General features: G+C 37.7%; 1 protein-coding gene across 4 annotated transcripts in view; it reads right to left on the bottom strand.

The window, feature by feature from the left end:
* Positions 1–20,766, bottom strand: part of EZH2 (enhancer of zeste 2 polycomb repressive complex 2 subunit) — a 49,394-nt gene that overhangs the window by 3,422 nt on the left and 25,206 nt on the right. For 2 of the 4 annotated variants that reach the window (XM_079301088.1, XM_079301090.1), the window contains exons 5-15: positions 20,077–20,215; positions 17,900–18,043; positions 17,254–17,356; positions 16,663–16,826; positions 10,145–10,236; positions 8,979–9,219; positions 8,391–8,560; positions 7,936–8,030; positions 2,205–2,245; positions 906–1,031; positions 362–540 (exon numbers count right to left, since the gene is read on the bottom strand). In XM_079301088.1, coding sequence (XP_079157214.1) covers positions 362–540; positions 906–1,031; positions 2,205–2,245; positions 7,936–8,030; positions 8,391–8,560; positions 8,979–9,219; positions 10,145–10,236; positions 16,663–16,826; positions 17,254–17,356; positions 17,900–18,043; positions 20,077–20,215 — 1,494 coding nt within the window. The remainder of the gene's footprint in view (positions 1–361; positions 541–905; positions 1,032–2,204; positions 2,246–7,935; positions 8,031–8,390; positions 8,561–8,978; positions 9,220–10,144; positions 10,237–16,662; positions 16,827–17,253; positions 17,357–17,899; positions 18,044–20,076; positions 20,216–20,766) is intronic. The other 2 variants (XM_079301089.1, XM_079301091.1) reach the window with 1 other exon arrangement.

Below are 20,766 nucleotides of genomic sequence, written 5' to 3'. Positions count from 1 at the left end.
AGAAATGGCTTCTAGATTCTTGGATAAACTTCTTTATGCTGGAGAAAGACTGCTGAGGTATCACTTTAAAGCAGCAGCCTATTTGCAATTAAGAAACAAAGCCTGAATGGGGAAAAGGAGATATTCTGCTACAGTGCTGCACAGAAAACACTGATTGGTACATAACAAAATGTAGATAGAGCTTAACAGCAGCACATGAGCAAGCTAACAAGTGACATCTCCTTTCCTTTATATTTGGTTTGGGTTTTTTTGTTTTCTTTGCCTTCAAGCTGTCAAAAAGGAAAAGAAATTCCTTTCTCTGGCTTGAAAATACACCTCAAAACCCAGGCACAGACATGCAGTTGTATAACTCTGGACGTACTTTTTTGGATCCTCTCTGAATGCTGCAGTTCTTGCAAGAAACATTTTTGCTGTCCCAGTGGTCAGCTGCTCCACAAGTCAGGCAGAGGTCAGGATCACACTCACGGACAGCCAGGTAACAGGGGCACTGCTTGGTGTTGCATTGTGCTTTGCAACGACACCCAGGAAAACGATTTTGGCCTACAAAGGAATGTGTGGAAAAGAAAAAGAGCAAGTATTAAAAAATATTGCGTATAATTAAGACTCTAAAGATTATACATATCAGAATATTGGTAACAGAGCCATTGATATCTGCATAGGACACTCTAGTACTGCAAATGCTTTCCTTCCCTGATTTTAATTACTCTTCCTCAGTTTTAGGTCTGAAGACTGCTTCTGACTCCATGCTATAGCCAATTACAGGGCCAAATTAAACTGAACATGCTTTTACTGTTTGAAACAATTTGCTGTTCCTGTAACACTGTCTACAGTACAGACAGACTGGCAGTACAGAGCTCAATGGTGAGACAGGGAAATTCATAGATAACTTTTAATGTTTTACTTACATTCTGAGCTGCACTGACAAAACTTCTCACAGAAGTTTTGAGCAATTACACATGGGCATGAGCTATCACAAGGCTGACGTGGGTGATCACATGGCTGATAGTTGTAAACGTGATTCGATGACCCATCTGAATAAAAATAGCAACATTTTGTAAAGTTGAAAGTTGCAAATAAAAAATATACAGTTCCCCTTACTCTAAAGCCGAAATTCCCTTTTAGTCATTTAACTAAGAAATCCCAAACGTGAACAAAAAACCTAAACCCATGAGTGGGATTAAAAACTCAAAAGACACAAAACCATAACTGTAACATTAGTGAGCTGTTTTACACCATTACCTGCCTTCCTAGTGCACCTCGTTCTGCCATTGCTCAGCTGCTTTTAGTATTCAGAGCTGAAAGATGTTTATGTGGAAAACTGAGAAACTAAACTAAAATGGTATAATTTCCTGTCTGAACATGTTTCGCAATAGCACTGATATTATTCAAAAGAGTAAATTTGGTTAAATGCCCAAAGCAATTTTAAATGTGGAACAACAGTCAACTTTCAAACATTAACACTGGCAATCTAATCCCTTTATTGTTATCATTACTAGTAGTAGTAGTAGTATTATACCACTGTGCCTTCCCAAGTCAATTTTCCAGTATAGACAATGCTGAAGCCTTCTAGAAAAGAAAGGGACTACCAGGGACAAGTCTTTACCTATAGAGCAGCTAGGAGAATCTGGTGCTATATAAATTATATTTGCTATTAATACTCCTAAACTTTTTTGGGTTTGCATGAATTTGTAAAAATGCCCAACTTAGTAATCAGCAACAAAAAAGGAGACAAACTGATGAATTTTTTATGTTGCTAGAAGTCCCAACCATTCTAAAGAACTTTTCAGAGAACTATTTCTAAATTAGGCTGGCTTACCAAAAAAAAAAAAAAAAAAAAAAAAGGCACTTAAAAGGGTACTTTTTACTGCAGCTCCTATCCTTAATACCATTTTACTTGTGTTTCAATGAGGCCATTCTGGAAAGACTGTAAAGTCAGCCTTCTTTCCTTTTTATGGGATTATACAGAGCTCTTCCAGATATTTAAGTCAAAGAGCACCTTTTGTCCCTACAGTATGTGTAGTGAGAGTTTATGTTTTTAATTTTCATTCTCCTAAAATTTCTAGGTCCCCATGGAACATATATAATGGCCTAAACATTAAAAAAAATAAACAACCAGCCCCCCCCCAAAGACAACCAAAACCAAAAAAAAATCAATAGTAGAATCTTAAAAGCTCAGGACATAAATTGAATAGAAAGATGCTAACCCTTTTTCAGCTGTATCTTTCTGCAATGAGCAGCCCACAACCTGCAAAAACACAAAACAAACAAGAAGGTTGACAGGAACTCCTCCTGCAGTGGGCTGGGAAAGGCAGCTGCATCTTTCACCCACATTTGACCTAAGATGGGAAAGTTTCTGGAGACGTGAACACCTGCTAATTGCACACAAGTCAGAGGGGCTGCAGCAGAACCACCCAGTCCCAGTCTCTTGGGCTTGATAGGATCAGAAGTCTGCAGGCTGCTCCCCCCACTCCCCACACCATTCCTCTAGTCCCAAGACTGTACAGATGAACAGTCCCCACCCAGCCTAGAGATGCTTAAGTTCAGATGGCCTTGAAGGAAACCCTGCCAAGAGCAGGCTGCTTGAACTGCTTCTGGCAGACAGCAGCAGCAGCAAAGGAAGGATATGAGGTTGCAGATCTGGAGGGTCATGCCTGAATAGGGGGTAGAAATGGGACAGCTGTTTGCTTCACAGGAATTGACCCCAGCACTACTCCAGCTGTCACCTGCAAATCACAGCCAGGTCCTACCTACCCTTCACCTGAGAAGCTCCAAATACTTGACAGGAGACACTGTCTGCCTGGCACAGCCTCAGTGATGGAATCTCAATATTCCTTCTGGATGGACACTTTCCCCCAGTTGTCCTGGCTGGTGGTGCTGCACTGAGCCTTTCCCCTTCTGCTTCAAAGTCTACACTCCTTTTCTTATGTCGTTACAGTTTTCCTTCAGTGTCCCCTTTCTCAGGTAGCTCAGCCAAATGCACCCTTTGCCAGAAGTGATGTTTTTGTTGTGTGGTGGATTTTACTGTTTGTATTTGTTGCTTTGCAGTGCTGGTTTTGTTTTTTTTAAGAATAGCATGCTTTTGGTTAGCATAATATAACTCACTATACTTGAAAGTTCTTGCAAGTTACATTTATCCCTTTATTTTGTAACCATTTCAGATTGCAAGCTCATTGGCCAGGAAACATCAGCTATTCCATAAACAGTGTGTCAGATACAATCAAGCAAAAACACCTGTCTGGACCTTTAGTACCAAAAGAAAAACCAGATTTTGAATTTCAGTAGCCTTAAAGAAGAAATCAGTTGTTTATTTTCTTCAATTCTATGCATTTTAGTTACCACTTGTACTTCAGTGAACACACATAACAAAAAAAAATAAGATTAAGGATTTTCAAAGTTTATACTTCTTGGGCTTCCTTAGTATATCAGGTAACAACATAAAGACAATATGGGAGAAGCCTCATTTCTTGGCCAAATAATACATTGCCAGCTGCATTGAGCAGCCTCACTTTCTCAGATTTACTGAGCTGCCCAAAACACTCATGAACACAGGTACTAAAAGATACCCAGCACAGGACACCTACAAAAGCTATTCTGCCTTTCAGTGAGTGCAACACTCCTCAGAAGTTGGCACTCTGAAAAAATATCTCCCACTGTAACTACTTAAATAGGACTTTTTAGCTGCTACTTCTTTCATAAAAGCATAGCAGCTTTTACTTCAACCAAATGGTGTGCAGTGCCCTCCAACAGCTCCAGCTAAACAAGATTCTCTATAAAATTGCCATTCTAAAGCATTACTATGTGATTTAAAGCAACAACCAACTTTCTTACGAACACTGAAGGAGCCTGTAAGAGTTAGAAACCCACAAAGGCAGATTTGTCCAAGTAACTATGGCTGAGAAGAAGGAAGCCCAGCATCACAGAGTACTGTAATAAATAGATGACATTCCTATTAAGAGTGATTCACTCTAGAAGAAAAGGTTACCAACATATTTATGAATTATGAGACATTGACACTGCAAGACATTTCCCATATACTTGAAAGGAGTGCAATTTTGACTCATATTACTCTAATGCACACCACACTACTCTACTTTCTTGCCTGTCTACCTGATATTTGGAAAAGATAACATACTGTATTTTTGAATAAGTCTTTCACAGAAACTTGTCTGTCACCCAAAAATAATAAGAACCTACTAGCACAGAAAACCCTTAAAAGCATTCTGTGGCCAAAGTTCTTAAAATACTCTTTCATTAGCAATTAGCAGCTTTTTTTCTCCTAAGGTAAGCACTATCCTAATACTTGAAATGTACACAAATGTGCATACACATCAACAAAGCATTACTAGTAACAAGTCAAAGCAGAAAGAAAGCTACAGGTGGTAGTCACAATGGGAAAGGCATCCATCTGCTCTGTCCCTCATCTGGAGAGACAGGTGTCACAGGAGGGAGAGGGAGACTGCAGATACAGTGGCAGCACAAAACTGTGAACACAGGACAACAGGAAGCAGGCTGACAAGGCTGACCAGCTCAACAGGAGTTTGACTGGCACAATGCAATAATACATTCACTGCCTTGTAACTTCCAAAGACTGCCACAAAGCCCTGCAAGTTGCTGTGCCCTGACTCCTGTGCAAGTTAGTGCACAAACCTGGAGCCTGAGCAAGCACTATGCTAAGGCAGAGTATCATTTTCATCTCTGCCCTATATAAATCTGCCATCTCAAATAGAAACAAAAAGCAGAACCTGGTCCCATGCAGCAGGAAGCAAAGGCAAGGAAAAGACAAAGTTGAGAAAGCACTCACAACTTGAAGCTTCATTTAAAAAAGCCAACTGGAAACTGGCAGGTTCCAAAGTAAGCCAGTGGATTTGCACATCTGGTTAATGGCATCTGTAGGAGAACCAGCTTAGAGAACAAGTGTTTCCAGAAGCATCATGACAGAAGCTGTCAAAGACATTGTTCTTCTCTCCTAAAACCTACTAGACCTTGCCAGTGGTTTTAGGCAGCAGCAGTGCCAGCTAACCCAGCACTAAAAACACTCTTTGGAAGAAGCTGCTCTAGCATTTCTTGCTTTGCACAGAGATACTCTGCTATCAGAAAGAGCACCAAAAATTCAAACTGCATGCCAATTATGTCAAATATGTAGTTGAGTCTTTGCAGTGTAAAGATTTTCTGGCATTACACAAAGACTTCAGCTCCCCGGATCATCTTATCCACAGCCTCCCCACTACTGCAAGACTCAGCCTTCCAACCAAGTAGCACATAAGAATATTGGTGCCAACACCTCAGCTGCACCTTTTGCCTGGTAACAGTGAGACTAAATCCCTACAAAAAGGCATCCTGAACTCCTGGCAGAACTACATAAACTATTCAAACACACGCAGTGAACATCAGTTCAGCACAAGGTAAGTAAGAGGAGGAAAATGAGAAAATGGAGAAAAAAAAAAATTGAAATAAAATTACTAAGTGGCCTCTGAACAGAGGATGAGGGAGAAGAGGAAGATTAAAATTATAAAGAAGCAGTTTTACATGACCTTAAAATCAGTACCAAAATAAAGGAAGGAGTGTTGATTAGTTTACAGCAAGTTCAACTCAGCTCCCAGCAATGGAAGAAAAACAGACACATGAAAGAATGAACAGTACTAAAGTATACTCTCCCTCCAGCACACACCCAAGCTTTTTAGAATTATTTTTTCATCCAGGTTTTTTACTGGCTTCAATACAGAGTACTCAGTGTTCATCAAGACAGAGTTTTCTCAAAATAACAGGTTAATCTGATACATAGGCCAGGCTCTGATACTTATTGGCTCTCCAAAAAGCAACTATATTAGAAGTCTTCTTCTCTCCCGATCAGCCTTATTATGACTATTTTAACAAAAATGACACAGGGAGGAGGGAGACAAGACATTTTGTTATCCAAGAGGGGTGCAGTCTTGCCAGCTCAGTATGTCCATTTGATACCAAAGATGACATGGGAAATAGGCGAAGTCTTGCAAAAAAGACTTTGTCTGCTCTCAGATCAGTTAGCTACAAGAGGCCAGCAAAAGCAGCCTTTTGCTGCTGCTTTTCTCTCTAGTGACGCTGCTTTAGCTCAAAGCCACACGCATACGTGGAAAACACGCAGACAGGCAAGAGTCCTGCAATGGAAAAGGACAAAAGGGAAAGGGAAAGCCTTCCTGGCTCTAGGACTGGATTTACTTCAATAGTGAGCAAATGCAACTAAAAGAAAGGTAAGAAACAGCGAAAGATTTCTGGATGGTTGTCCTAATTGCTTGTTGTGGCACATCTTCAGAGTGCTCAGGTTATAGCAAGATGCAGGCAGGCTAAACTAATTTCCTTTTCAAAAAGGCTACTGCCATGAAAGAATGGAGACAGCTCGATTGCCACATATTCTGGGAAATGAAATTCATAAAATTATCTCCTTCCTTCAATGAGAACTTAAAGAATTAAAGGCCATTTCAAAACTAAATTGCTACCATTAAAGTTTTTATATTGGCAAGTAATTAAAAAAAAACAAAAACAAAAACAAAATCAAGAAACCTCATGCAATGGAGTGTGCTTTCATTTACTTGGAAAAAAAAAACTCCTAAACTAAAAAAAGTCTGAGAACTCCTTCAAAACAATGTCAGCCTGGTAATGATACAATCCATTTCAGCTGCAAACATATGTTTGAGCCTTTGAGCTGCTCTAAGTGGATGTAGTAGCACCATTTTTACAGCAACTTGCGTGAATCTGACAGCAAGCTAATTCCCAGCTGCATATCCCAAACATGCACCATGGCTAATAACCTAAATTTAAACAGCCAAACCCACCAAATGCCCAAACACTTGAAAACTGCGCCAAGAGCATTAAAATTAACAGCTTTTGCTGAGAACAAAATCTTTTGCAGATGCTCACACAATCTTTACCCAGCTCACGTTGCCTGCCTCTATGCCAATAAGCAGAAATATTCTACTCCACGTCAACAGGATCTTTGAACCAGTTCAGGAATTTCACTAGGCCTGGAAATAATAAGTAGACAAGCTAAGACAGAAGCAAGAAGAATCGATGGGAGTAGAACTGGAAGGACAAACTTGAGGGAAAATAAGGAAAGTTAAAAGGGAAAAATAGGAAATTATATGGAAAAAAAAGTGTACTTATTGCTTGATAAAGAAGTGTTTTTGCTAATTTTTAGCTAGCTTTTTATTTCCTATGTTCTTATCTTGCAGAATATAAATAATCAATGCAGAGCTGCATTTTCCAAGCCTCAGAATTCTCAAAGAAAAATGCATTTCACTGACAGGGAGTAGCCACCAAGCTTTACAAGTTCGACAGAAATTGTGTCAAATTATCTTTGTAGCTCCAGAAAAGCATAATTCTGTTCTTCATTGTAGCTTCACTTCAAACAACTTGCTAACCTGGTTCTTTAGTTGTTGTTCTAGGTGCTAATGAAACTGGGGTGCTACAAAGGAGTAGTGTCTCTGAAAGAAAAGGAAGGCAATCCTACTAGCTTGCTGTCTGAAGCTTGCTAGAATATATTTCTACATTCAAAAAATAGTTTTAATTTTAAGATACCATATGATCATTACTCAGTCCTATTGAAACACTTCTAAATGTAATGTTTATTGCTGTAAAAAAATCATTATACCACACTATCTTGAATGCTGCAAAAAGCTGCATAGGTGATTTCTAATCTAAACAAAAGTTTTGGCTACTTGCATCAATACACCTACAAGAACCTGGCTGTTAAAGAGCTTAAAAAAAAAAGGAAAGGGAAAGAGAAGAGGAAGGTTATACTTGCCAGTGAAGTAAGACTTTTGTTTTTTGTTTTATTGCTGCAAATTTTGGTTTTGGAAGCAAAAGAAGAGCTGCACAGCTTTTCCTCCAAAACACTTTCTGTTCTGATCCCCTGTATCTCCAATTTACTGTTATGCTAAGGGTATTTAGTAACAGATTTACCTGTGTTTCCTTTTCTTCTTTCTGGGAGGAGTATCAACATCTTCAGCAGGGACTGGTGCAATAATACTAGATTCCTTTACTCTAAACTCATACACCTAACAAGAGATACCATAACACATCCACGATAAATCTCTCACTAGTACAAAGTTGCTCATATTCTAAGTTAGTATGATTTCCTTCAACCAACAACTTACAGATAACATCCAGTCATAGTCACTTTTCAATACATTTAAAGCTGATTATTTTTGTCATTTAAGAACTGACACTCTAATTTAAACCTCCTGTAAATTTAATTTAAAAACAGTTTTAAAACTAACTTTTAGGTATTTGTGGTATGAATTATGGACCATAGCATTCTTGGGAAAACCAAGAAAATTAATTACTTTTTCCTTTTAGCAATCAATACTTTAGTTTTAAAAGTAAATCACCATGACACTTAGAAAGCAGCTTCTTACCTGTCTGCACGTTTTGGTCCCAATCAGTCTGGCAATTGCACAGAAGTTGTCATAATAGGTGCCAATAAGAACTCTAAACATTGAAGCTTCTGCACCACTCCATTCCACGTTCTCTGGAGGCTCAATGTTTGGCTTCATCTTTATTGGTGTTTGACATCTAGAATTTGCTTCTGTAATAAATAATCAAGAGTAAGGCTACATTTCAAAATTTACACTGCTTTTCACAATGTCAAATCATTAACTGCAGTTAAAAAATATCCCAGGCTTTTTGTTGTTGTTTCGTAAGTGCCAGAAAAAGGAAGCACTTTTCACATGCCTCTTACAGAAGCTAACAGTAGCAACTCAAATTACAGGACCTACATATAAATTGAGATAATAAGGATATTCTCTTACTGTTTGATTAAATTCATATTATTACCGTCTGTCTTTTCACTCCGTTCCATACATTCCAAACATATATTTTCTAGGATTGCATGGCTCGACTTGTTTTGCCTTGTTGGTTTTGTTGCATCGGGTTTTTTTGTAGTTTTGGTTTTGTTTCACCCCAAGCGCTGCAGTCATTGAATGAGGCACCCTGACCAGCCTTACCAGAGGAGCTGGATGTTTCATCTTTCTTTTCCTCCTCCTCCTTGTCGTTGTTTTCCCCGCCGGTCTCGGCGCCAGCCTCGCGGTCGCTGTCCGTGTCCTTGCACTCCAGGACGTTGATGGTGGGCGTGCTGGGCCGGCTGGTGTTGTTGGGCAGCCGCCCCCTGCGGCGGCCGCCGGGGCGCTTCGGCGGCGTCTTGATGCGCTCCGCGGTCAGCGCGGCTGCGAACTCCTTCGCGCCTTCCTGAACACAAAACATCGCCATTTACACCTCAGCAAGCCAGAAGCGCTTTCACTTGTGATCAGGGCTCATTGGGACAACACCTTCTACTCGCACGCTGAGTAACTTCCCATTGTTCTACAAAATCATCACCTGCACCAAAATTCCAGTTAAAGGCACTCCAACCATGAACACAAATATTGTTGGTGCTACCATGAAAAACATCTACACTTACAAAGTACTTATGTCAGTATTTCGGTTCACCTTCCACTTTGGCTGCCAAGTGAAAAATAATACAGTAGTAAATTTCTATTTTCCCAGATGATAGAAAAAAAACATAATTTCCCTCAGAAAACACCCATAAAAATACAAGAATTCATGGCACTTAAACACTATGTGTTCTGCATTTTTTAAAATGCAAGCAGTGGCAACTTATTTTCAAGTGGAAAGGGGTATGACATAGTGTAGCAAGTTTTCAGATAGGAAAATTGCATAGTTTCTCATACTAAAAAATTATGAAAGAGATTTGAAATTATATTATTAAAGATTTCACTTTATTAATTTCCATTCTATTGCTTAAGAACACAAGTCCCAGGTGGAATCAGCCTTTGGCAAACTAAAAAAACCTTAGTAACTTTTAGTTATATAATTTACAAGAGAGTGAAGTTTGCAGTTCCTTTACTAGATTGGATAGAATAGCAGCAACAACATTATTAGGGGAGAGTAATATTTCTTCCCTACAAATATCTCAGGCTACATCTGCAAGTATTCCTACTTGAGATGATCGGAAGTTAAATTTGTTTCTCTTGCAGCAGCTGAAAGTAACACATTTGACTGCAAATGACCCACAAGCAGATGCACTACCCTAGATCCAGCACGTCGTTACATTAAATATCCCACTAGACTGCATCCAGCACTCCATGAATTGTGACATATAAAATTATCTTACCAAATGTTGATAACAGTGAGGTCCACAAGGCTTATTATCTAATGCTGTTTCTGTATTCTTTCGTTTATAAGTATTGGGAGTTGCATGGAATGCTGTTGAATCAAAACATCATATTTTAAGTTTTCATATAAAAACACATTAAATATGTAACCTCAAAGTGTATACAAAACACAAGGTTACCAAGACTTTACTAAAACCAGAATAAAAATACTATCAAATGGAAAAAAGCCCCACCACAAACATAAAACAAACCTCATGTAGCAACATGTGCCTTACCACTTAAATACACAGAAACAGCACACAGGAAAGTTTCACATACCATGGAATGGTTTGGGTTGGAAGGGATCTTAAAAATCATCTAGACCCAACCTCTCTCTGTCATCAGCAGGGACACATTCCACTAGACCAGGCTGATTAAATCCCATCTAGCCTAGCCTTGAACACCGCCAGAGATGAGGCAGCCACAGCTTCTCTGGGCTACCAGTTTCAGTGTATCACTTCCCTCACAGTGAAAAATGTCTTCCTTATTATCAAATGTAAACCTACGCTCTTCCAATAGAAAGACATTATGCCCATTTACATCAGCAAAGACAATCATCACATTTGTTTCAATTATCAAGAAAGATTTGGTGTATCACCCTTTCCAACAAAAGAACAGACTTTACTTTGTTGTCATGTTAAACAGAATTGTACAGGGCTTCTCCTATTAGTGATCATCTCTTCAATGTGTAAGATTCAGTTGTTAAATTTCTATCTTGTCAAAAAAATCCAACCCCATGCATACTTTGGAAAGGTAAAAGGACCCACTTTACATTTTCATCAGTGAGAAGGACACATAAGCATTTTTGCTCTATTAGTTTATCAGCACTCTAGCTAGGCTGACAGGATATAAGAATTCATTTCCTATATCCCAGCTGCAGGGTAAAAATAAGTTAGCATTGCACAGTCACTCTGGATAAGGGAGCCAAGTCTACACCTTGCAGAGAAGTGTCTGGTCCTGTATCTGACATACTCTGTAAAAGCTGCAGAAAAGTGACTCAGAAAGGAGCAGAACTGGATATGTTACACATGCAACACGAACACCTTGATAACATGAGGGCAGTTTCCCAGCAATTGTCTTTGCCAGATCCAGCTCTCCTCTTAGGCAATCCCTGTCTCCCAGCAGGTTGTTTTCAGAGAGACTGATTTTTCACGGTTTTGCTGGAAGTCTTGGGAACTTCTCTGTATCCCTTACAGAGCTCTTCTGAAGCGTGAAAACCTGCCACTAGCCTCTAACCCAAACTCATTCCTTCATGCTTTCACATTATATTAGGGGCTTTTTGAGATACTAGCATTAGTTTTCTGCAACTGTGGTTTTAAAAACAGCTCATCTGTGCTCAAGGAAAAAATTACTTTGTTTTTTATATAGAGAGATAGATATCAATAAATACTTTTCCCCTCTAAATGTGTTAACAGTGGCATACAGAAATGCAAGGAACAAAAACGAAGAATGGACTGAAATTTAAAAAAGAAGAGACTATTCGGTGCTATGTGTCTGCTTGCTAATGCTCCATGAAGGCCCAGAAAAGAGGCTCAACTTAAAATGTGCAATTTTCAAGCTCTGCAGAAATACTTATACTGCAGTTTCAGCACATCTGCAGTTGGGCAACTGTAACTTACAGTGAATGTTATAAAAGTTCAGTGAATAAAAAGTGCTAAATGTTCAAAATTAATGAAGAAATCCCTCCCCTCTTATCCATATTAATCTAAAAGGGCTGTTTCACACCAACACCTCAGACATCTTCATTAAGCCATTTCCTATTAATCTTATTTTCAGATCATGCTCGATGCTTCTCTCCCTATGTCCACTATGCTTTAAAGACTCAATTTTTAAATGTAGTTCCTTCCCTGTTAAAGCATGTGGGCAGAGCCCACATCAGGCAAGGCTTTTAAAAGCAAATTTCATTTCAGTGGTCTGGTTTGCAGCACAGCTCTGCAAACACTTGTTATAGCACCAGTGGAGAGGGTGACCAGTTCATCTTAGAACTATCAGTTGATGTTTCCCTCCCATAAAGAATAAATTCTATAACATTGTGCCTGTATTGATGATAGCACCCCCCAGGAAAGCAATGTACTCTTCCAATGCTTTCTCAAAATGGTAAAAACAATTTAAAAGTAACACTAAGTAAACATCACATCCCTTTCTCCAGACAAATATATTTAAATACAAAAAAGGATCTAATTTGCTATATATTGGCAAATAGATACAGAAAAATTATTTACAAGCAAGTAGAGGAATGTAATTTATGCATATTGTTGCCATTAGTGTTCTTTCTTCCCCCAGATGCCAGTTAAAAGCCTCCATTGCTACACCACTTTTTCATGTTTCACATATCCTTCAAGTGTTCATATATTCTGCATGCAAAATATGTTACATTTTGTACAATAACAAAGAAAAAGAATAATGCCAAGTTATTCAACCTTTCTCAGTCTTTAAGAAACAATAAAATGATGGGAGCCCTTTACCCAAAAGTGGCAGGGGGAACTCCCATGTTTTTCAACACTACATCTTTAAATTTGCACCATTTGTATACCATTTCATTCAGAGTTTTTTTCCACTTAACTGTTTTACCTTCTCTTCATACCACAAGGAAAAAACAATTTTCAGCAATGCAAAAGAACAGTAAAACATTTGCAAGCCATGATTTATACCAAAGTGCTGCAATGTACAGAAATCAAAGCTATTCTTTTTACTTGTCACTTGCAGATGCAATCATTTCTCTCACAAATTCAATTGTGCAAGGCCCTAAAATGAGTATTTTTTTAAACTGTTTTCCTTTAGAAAATGAAGAAATGCTTAACTTGTAATATAATGAAGCAAACCAACCTTTGTTAGTTTTAAATCTGTGAGGCCTCAAAAATAGGCTACACCTGGTACTTAAAATTAGAATCATATTTTGTCCTCAACTATTTAGAAAACATCCAAAATGGTACAGTAAAGACAACTACAGTCAAAATCTACCACCTCTATTGTGAGGAGTATTTTTTGGGAGCCTTATGCACCCAGGAAAAAAATGAAACTCTTTGTATAGCTGTATTATGAAATTTTAAAGTATCAGTAGTAATCTTTTCTTTAAAAAAAAAAATATCACCAAAAACTGTACAATTTCCTAAGCACCTAAAGTCTGCATTTCTTTGATTTCTCTTAAGGAAATCATCATTCTAAAATTGTGTCACTGAGCATGTTTTCTGTCTTTGAGATTTATTATCTGTCTCATCCCCAATGGGCTCAACTCTCATTTTCAATAATGTGAAAGTACACAGGCAACAGTTTAGCCTGAAATGTACATTTGCTTCACAGTCAAGCTATTTGGGAAATTCTCCCTACCTGATATTTTTCCTTCTTCTAAATTCTTTGTTAGTCCAGACATTTAGGCATAATTCCTTGCTGCCAGCAAATGAAGTCGGTACACAAGTTTTTTCAGTTATGTCATCACCTGCACATAAAGGGATTGCCAGGTCGTCAAGGGGACTTGACACGTTAAAAATCTAATGATAACTTTTCCTACATTTAACTCAAATGTTCTAGAACAAAGATTGGAAACTCCACAAAATAAGGCTACTCTTAACAAAAATGGAATCTGAGAGGGAAAAATACAAAAAGTAAAACCAGACCTAATAGAATTCCTGTATTTTTTTAATTCTCTATGCCTTCTCAAGAGATTTACGCCCTTCTGATCCAACGCCAATCTGATCACTGTAGCCTACCACATAACCAAAGTAATTCATCAAAAATGTCATCTGAAGAGGTGAGGATCATCCCACAGCACTTGGCAAGTGCACCAAAAAGAACATAGAGGCAACTGTAGAAATGTAATAGAAGTTAAATTGTTAAATTGTTGCAGAGGCTGAAAATTGCTACTGTTGCCTTCCACTAACCAAAGCAGTTTGTTGGTTTGTTGTTTTTTTTTATTTTTTGATGAATTACTTATTCCCAGCAATGAGCCCGGCGAATTTTGACCAAAAGTCTTCCAATTTCACAGAAAACAAAGAGGTCAAACAATTGACCCTCTTGGTTTTCAACAAAAAAATTCTGTGCTCCAGACAGACAGGCAGGCAGACAGACAGACACACAGAAAGAAAACAATTCTCTTTCCTTGGTGTAACTACAGACAAAAGCAAAAGGAAGCAGTGCACCCAAAGCAGTGAGCAGTCATTGTTGCAGTGGAATTTGCGTATGTATCAGGGTATGGCAACTGAAGCATTTACTTCATTCAGAATCCAGTGTCGAGCCCACACAGCAAACACCAAGAGTTCTCTTTGCAGTGATTACATATCAAATACATTATTATCAGTGACAAGGAATGTGCTGCACAGGCTGTCACCAAGAGCTCTGTCATAACTGGTAATTTCACCCTCCATATGACACAAAGGTACATCTTGAATGCCTCCACAGTGAAAGTGCTATGCATCCCTCTTTCTGTCACGGCCCTGAAATCCTGAAGCAGTTTAAACAAACCCTTGGACATACAACACTTTGGGAAGAATACCACCTGGTTTAAGGGGCATACCAAAATCACTAGTAACAAGAATTTAAGCAATCTTTTAGTATAAAGACTTTGTCTTCCTTCTCAACATTATGAACACAGAGAAAGGAAGCACAGTACTTTTGGCTTAAAGGATGCTGCTGGTTTAAGAACTGAGGTCCTTCAAGCAGTGGCATGGCTCTGGACAGTCTCACTGGCTGAACCTGGCACCCAAGAACATGACAAAAAAGTCCAAGACTGTGAACCCATTCTTCATAGCACGTAAATAAAAGTTTCTCAGAACTAATGTCTCAAAATTTGGTCTGGTAAAGTATCAGGTATCCAACGTAGTCAGCAAAACCTTTCAGTTCTACTTCAGTCTGCAAAAATGACCATGAAAGGCAAATCTACATAAACTAATAAAATAAAGTAGTGAAATAAATATGTGTATGTTCTAAAGGAGCCACTATCTCCACTGAAAAACTGCTAAAAGTTCATAAAATTATTGAGAAAAGTGCCTAAAATCACTGCAGCATTCAGTCTTCAGAGATGCCACAAGAGTAAGCCTGCTCTCACCATGTCCAGACAATGCTTTTTTGCTGACTTAAGAATCAAAATTGGCACCTAATCTCTCTGCTAGACTATTGAGTGTGTCAAGAACTCCTAAAACCCCTGCCAGACAAATGGCTTGCCAAGAATCAGCGTACAGCTTCACTTCCTTGTCCTACAGACTAGGGCTGAACACAGCACTACTTGGAATGAGTGTCCAGGCACACCACCAGATCTACAGCTTCATAGAACACACTTTGTTGAAGCTGGCTGATCAAAGCAGCAGCCTACTCAAGAAACTTACTGTTCTTAAACGCTATGAAGAAGTAACAGCTTCTTTTTATTTTTTTATTTTGTATTTTCTAGCAAGGCCTATCAACAGAATATAAGGAGAAAGTAAAACTAACAGACCTAACTCCAAAATGCTCAAGTACTAAAGGAACTAGGAACATTAAAAGCTTGCCCCCTTCCCACCATCTAAGAAAACTCCAATTCCTCCTCAAACTGAAAGGCAACCAAGGGACATGGAAAAGCAGCAGCACTGTGCAAAGCCTTCAGTGTGGAGTACACATACAGGTAGATTGCTATGTGCTGGATGAAGAGCAGCTGACAAAGCACAAGGATTCCCAAATGAACATGCATGCACACTCACAGTGGAACATGAAAATGAACAGCTAAGTCAAAAGCAAAAATGAATTTGGTATAGAGGGCATCACAGTATGCTGCCACAAGTTTAAACCACTTCATATTTGTCAGTTTCCCCTTTACATTTAACTCGCTGTCCAGAATAATTATCTCAAGTAGCACTTCAGAATCTCTTCACACTTTGCAAGTGAAAGCCAACATCACTACTAAGCTCTTGTCAGCTTGCTGGCCCAAAACAATAGAGCAACGTGAAAGCAGTTCAGCGGAAAGGACATCAATTTCTAAAACTCAACTCTCTGAAACAATTCTTCAAATAACCAAGTACAACTAATGTGGCTAGAAAGCAACACAGCAGAATAAAAGAGAAAACTGTTCATGAGTGTTCATTCTCCCTAATGGAAAATGAAGCAAGTCTGATGAAATATCAGAATTTTTAATGGAAAAACCACATCCCATTCTCCAGGCACAAACCAAGAAAGTGTAACACAGAAACAATAGTAGAAAATAATGCAGTTTTCTTGCAGACTATATAAAAAGAAGTGATGTTACAGACCAGTCCAAGTCGGGAATTCTATACAAAGTCCTGAATGCAAAAGATAATAAGCTACGCACACAGGTGCATTCTCTTTTCTGAGGTACACTTTTTACTGCAAAATAATGTTAATGTGTATGAGATGTTTCCATAAAATTTAGAGATAATCCTGCTTTTATTTTTCATTATTTTTCCTTCCTTCTGCATTGGATCTTATGGTACTTTTAAGTCTTGTGACTTACCAAAAAAAAGTGAGATACATACAGGCACACTTCAGTTGTACTTACGATGTAAGAAGCAATCATATTTAAAACAGCGTCTACAGAAGAGTGTGTGAAAAGAGTGTAGGCTTTGCTCCCTCTGAACAGATTTAGCATTTGGTCCATCTATGTTTGGTGTGCACTCAGGAGGAAGAGCTCCAGGAAGCTGTTGCTCAGTGAGTTCTTTGTATCTTTAAAGGAAAATAATAGAAGTTATTCATTAATTTTTTATTCCAGTATCACTATGCATTTTCAATGACAACTTAAAAAAGACACCCTAAGAAATACGTGCTAGCTAAAAAGACCAATCTGTTAATGACAGAACAAATTATTAATTCCATACTCATTAACACAAATTGACTAGGAAATAAGACATTCGTTTTCAAGACCTTCACAACCTCACCATTCATATCTAATAAACACTTCTGTATTGTTTGACTTGTAGGAAAGAGCCAAATCCCTTTCAGTGACACATGCAGAAGTTACACAAATGCCAAAGAACTAGCTGCAAGGAGGACAGTTCCTAATCAATAAATATTTAATTAAGCATGTATTTCATGGAGGAATCTTTGTTTCATAAAGCAACAGAGCAATATAACTTAAGAAATACGTTCTTACTTCTCTTTCAATTCTTCTGCTGTACCCTTGTCTGGAAACATTGAGGAAATGGCTTCAAATATCTTGTCAGAAGGAAATCTCCGAGGTGGGTGGGTTTCTTTCTCTGCCAAGGAAGCAAAAAAAATTTGAAAAAGTAAAAAAAATATGTATTTCTGCTCCTTTGTTACCTCAAGAAGGTGTTCAGAGAAAGAGGGAGTTCACCAAAATTCTAATGTAAAAAAGATTTTTATTTCTAAATCGCTTACAATTTTAACAGTGTTAAGTGATCTTTCCTAATAATAAAAATCTACTAGTAAAATTCAGAGAAACTGTTATTTCACCAGCAGATGGAGATGGATATTCAGAACTCTGCATGCTTTAGAATAACAATACATCATTTTCTGAGGAGTACCAAAGCATTTATTAGATAGATACCTGATTTTTGGTGCATTTGACTTCCTCAGTATACCAATGAATAAAAATTGGCCAAAGTGGTTTTCATGGTGTTCTCAATACAAATCTTGAGTTAAATGACAAAAGAAATTATGAAAATTATGCTACTTTAGTCCTGAAAACTATCACATAGGAAGATGGGTTTGAACAAATTTACTGAGTGGTTAAATAAAATGTTTTGGGTTTAATTTTTAGAGCCTCTAGATAGACATACCCATCCTGTTACCTTCCCGATCTTTTTGCTTGTCATCTCTTTCATCTGGATTGTCATCTCCATCATCATCATCTTCATCATCACTATATTGACCAAGAGCATTGACCAACTCAACAAATATTTCGTCATTGATAAATCCACATTCTGAAATCCAGAAAAGTTAGGAGTGAACAAAAAAAGCATGTGGTGTATATGAGGTATTTTTAATCCTCCCTACACTTTAATTAAATTAGGGCAAAAGCTGACATTTATGAAAAGCAATTCTGCAGTTTCTCCCTCTTAAATTGCAGTGTATGAACCAAGGCAAGTTAAAAATGCTCAATATTCATTTCTTATTTTATGCCACAATCCCAGTTCCAACATAGGTGGGTTAAGCCAGCCTGGAACTGCATGCTAACAGTCTATAAACTCATCTGTAAATCTACAGACAGATTTTTGGATGGTAGTTTCTTAGCATCCACTTCAGACAATAGACCCCACTGGCTGGATGATAAAAGAAATACAGTTATACACAAAAAAATTCAAGAGAATACTGAAAGATACAATGCTGCATATAGCTCTTTATTAGATTATACTCTGCTGTCACATTCAGATGTCAGAACAGATTAAACAATAAGGCATTTCTGCAAAAAGGAAAAATCATAGTTAGTGCTGACAGAAGCTGTTTAAAAAAATAATAATAATAATAACCATGAACTATGTGGGAACTGTAGTGCTTATTATCATCCTTTTGAAGCTGGACTGGGTTTGGATGTCAAAATAACTTGACAGAAAATAACTTTTATTACTATGCAGACAATGAAAATACTACTCGGATGTTTTAAACACTCTTAATATACACACATAGGTTAGTACAAATTATCTCCCAAAAGAGCAATTACAGAGCTAGTTTAGAATTCTGATTCTTACATGGGAATGCCTCTGGATTACAGATTCCCACAGTATTTACAAGTAATTACAGTCACACAGTACTAGTTACTGGGAAACTTTAAAAAAGTCTTTCTACTTCTAATATATTTTATATATTATGGAGAACCCATAATAATAGTAATTGCCATCATAAATTTGCATCTCAAGATGCTCAAATAGCATTAATTTTAAAGCTAAACTCCTTCAATAATAAATTAAATCAATAATAGAAGACATTTAGTAGTAATGTCATCATTTTGGCATAACCAGTTTTCTGACAGGGAAATCAACAATCAGTAAATGTGTAAAAATATCCAAAGGCCAAAGCCCCTGAAACATTCCATGTTTTTTATGAGATACAAAGGCACCACCTATACTGAGGACATTAACAAGTCTACTCTAAGGCCGAGTAGCATTTATTATTGAACCACAGTCTTAATTTTCATGAATGGTACACAGTGAACTCAAAAAATGTGGGGTTTTTTTTCAGACACTTCAGCATTAACAGGAATATGATTAATTTTAAGAAGCTATTCTCTGAGTGAAGGGGTGGAGTGTGTGGGTATTATTTCTGTGAAGGGGGAATCACAGTAGTCAAAAGAAACTTCTGCAACTGTGAAGTTGAGGCTTGTATAACCCATTTCTGAGGATGAAGGGAGGGAACTCAGAGCAAGTGAAAGCCACTCCACAGAGACTTTAGCAAAGTGAGAGACCAATTACACTGCAGGTAGTCCAGCTGTCACACAGGAGAACAGGTAAACTACACCTTATAATAAATATATATAATTCTTCTGTACCAACAGAAGGATACAAGTTTGCTCTATAAGCTGATTTACAGAGAGAGGGTTTTTAAATAGCTAGCAAGTTCATTAAAAAAGGAAGGAAAAATCTCCCACAAACCTACAAGAGGTTATTCTGTTGAATCACATTTGCAAATTCTGTCATGACCAGTTTTGCATAATCCTGCTTTCTGTTAGGCAGGACACACATACATTACAATATCATATTCCAAAGCTCTGAGCACAAAATTAAATATGAAGAATCACTTTATGGTATAAGGAAAAAGTTAATGTGCTTAATTTCTCCACACTATTGCTTAAAACTTTGCAGCCTAATGAAAATGCAGAACAATACATTAAAATATGCAAGCCTGTTATACCCAATGTTTACACAATGTAGAGGCTGTAAGGTACTACTGTAACAATTACACATCAGGCCTTAACCAATACTACAACAATAATTTATATAGGAAGAAATTATTAGTATACCTGAGTGTTTGGGCTCACCTCTGTCTCCATGCACTTTTCCATCATAGTTCTTGATCAGTTCTTCAATAAAGGTACCATCCTGGTCAAGCACTTCATCTCCCATATACGGAATGTTATGCAAAACAGTTTCATCCTCTACCTAGGAACAACAGTGATAATCAAACAATTTGAAATTCTGTTGTGAAGTGACCATTTCTGCATTGCTTTTCACTAGCTACGGGAGTCCGCCTGTAACAGTAAATTAATTAGCTTCGCTATTTTAGAACATTTACCATTAACTAGAAAAACAAAACAAAACCCTCAATGACTATCAACAATTTTTTGCATTTTTGGTGGCTAGCTCAAAATACTAACACTAGCTCCTAATCTTAAGGTTAGCAGAGTGTTTCTACAAAGTCTCTAATATAGAAACTTATTAAGTTACCTGGATTTGGGAAGCTTGCATTTGGTAATTCATTCATCCCCCCTTGGTTTTCTCTCACAATAATGTAGGAAACCACAATGGGAACCACCCTTTCATTGTTTGGCCAGAGATAAGAAAATACATTACAAAAAGACTCTAAATTAAGGTTGTCTAAAGAGTAACATGCCTGACAATTTAATCTGAACTCCACTGTCCCCTTTTTTGACTGAAGATAAACTAAATGCATTATTACTTATTATGTTTTAACAATAGAATTTATGGACCTT

This window comes from Erithacus rubecula (assembly GCF_903797595.1).
Source record: "Erithacus rubecula genome assembly, chromosome: 3".
NCBI lineage: Eukaryota > Metazoa > Chordata > Aves > Passeriformes > Muscicapidae > Erithacus > Erithacus rubecula.
The sequence above is the reverse complement of the archived record's forward strand: the minus strand, read 5'-3'. Positions and strand labels throughout refer to the sequence as shown.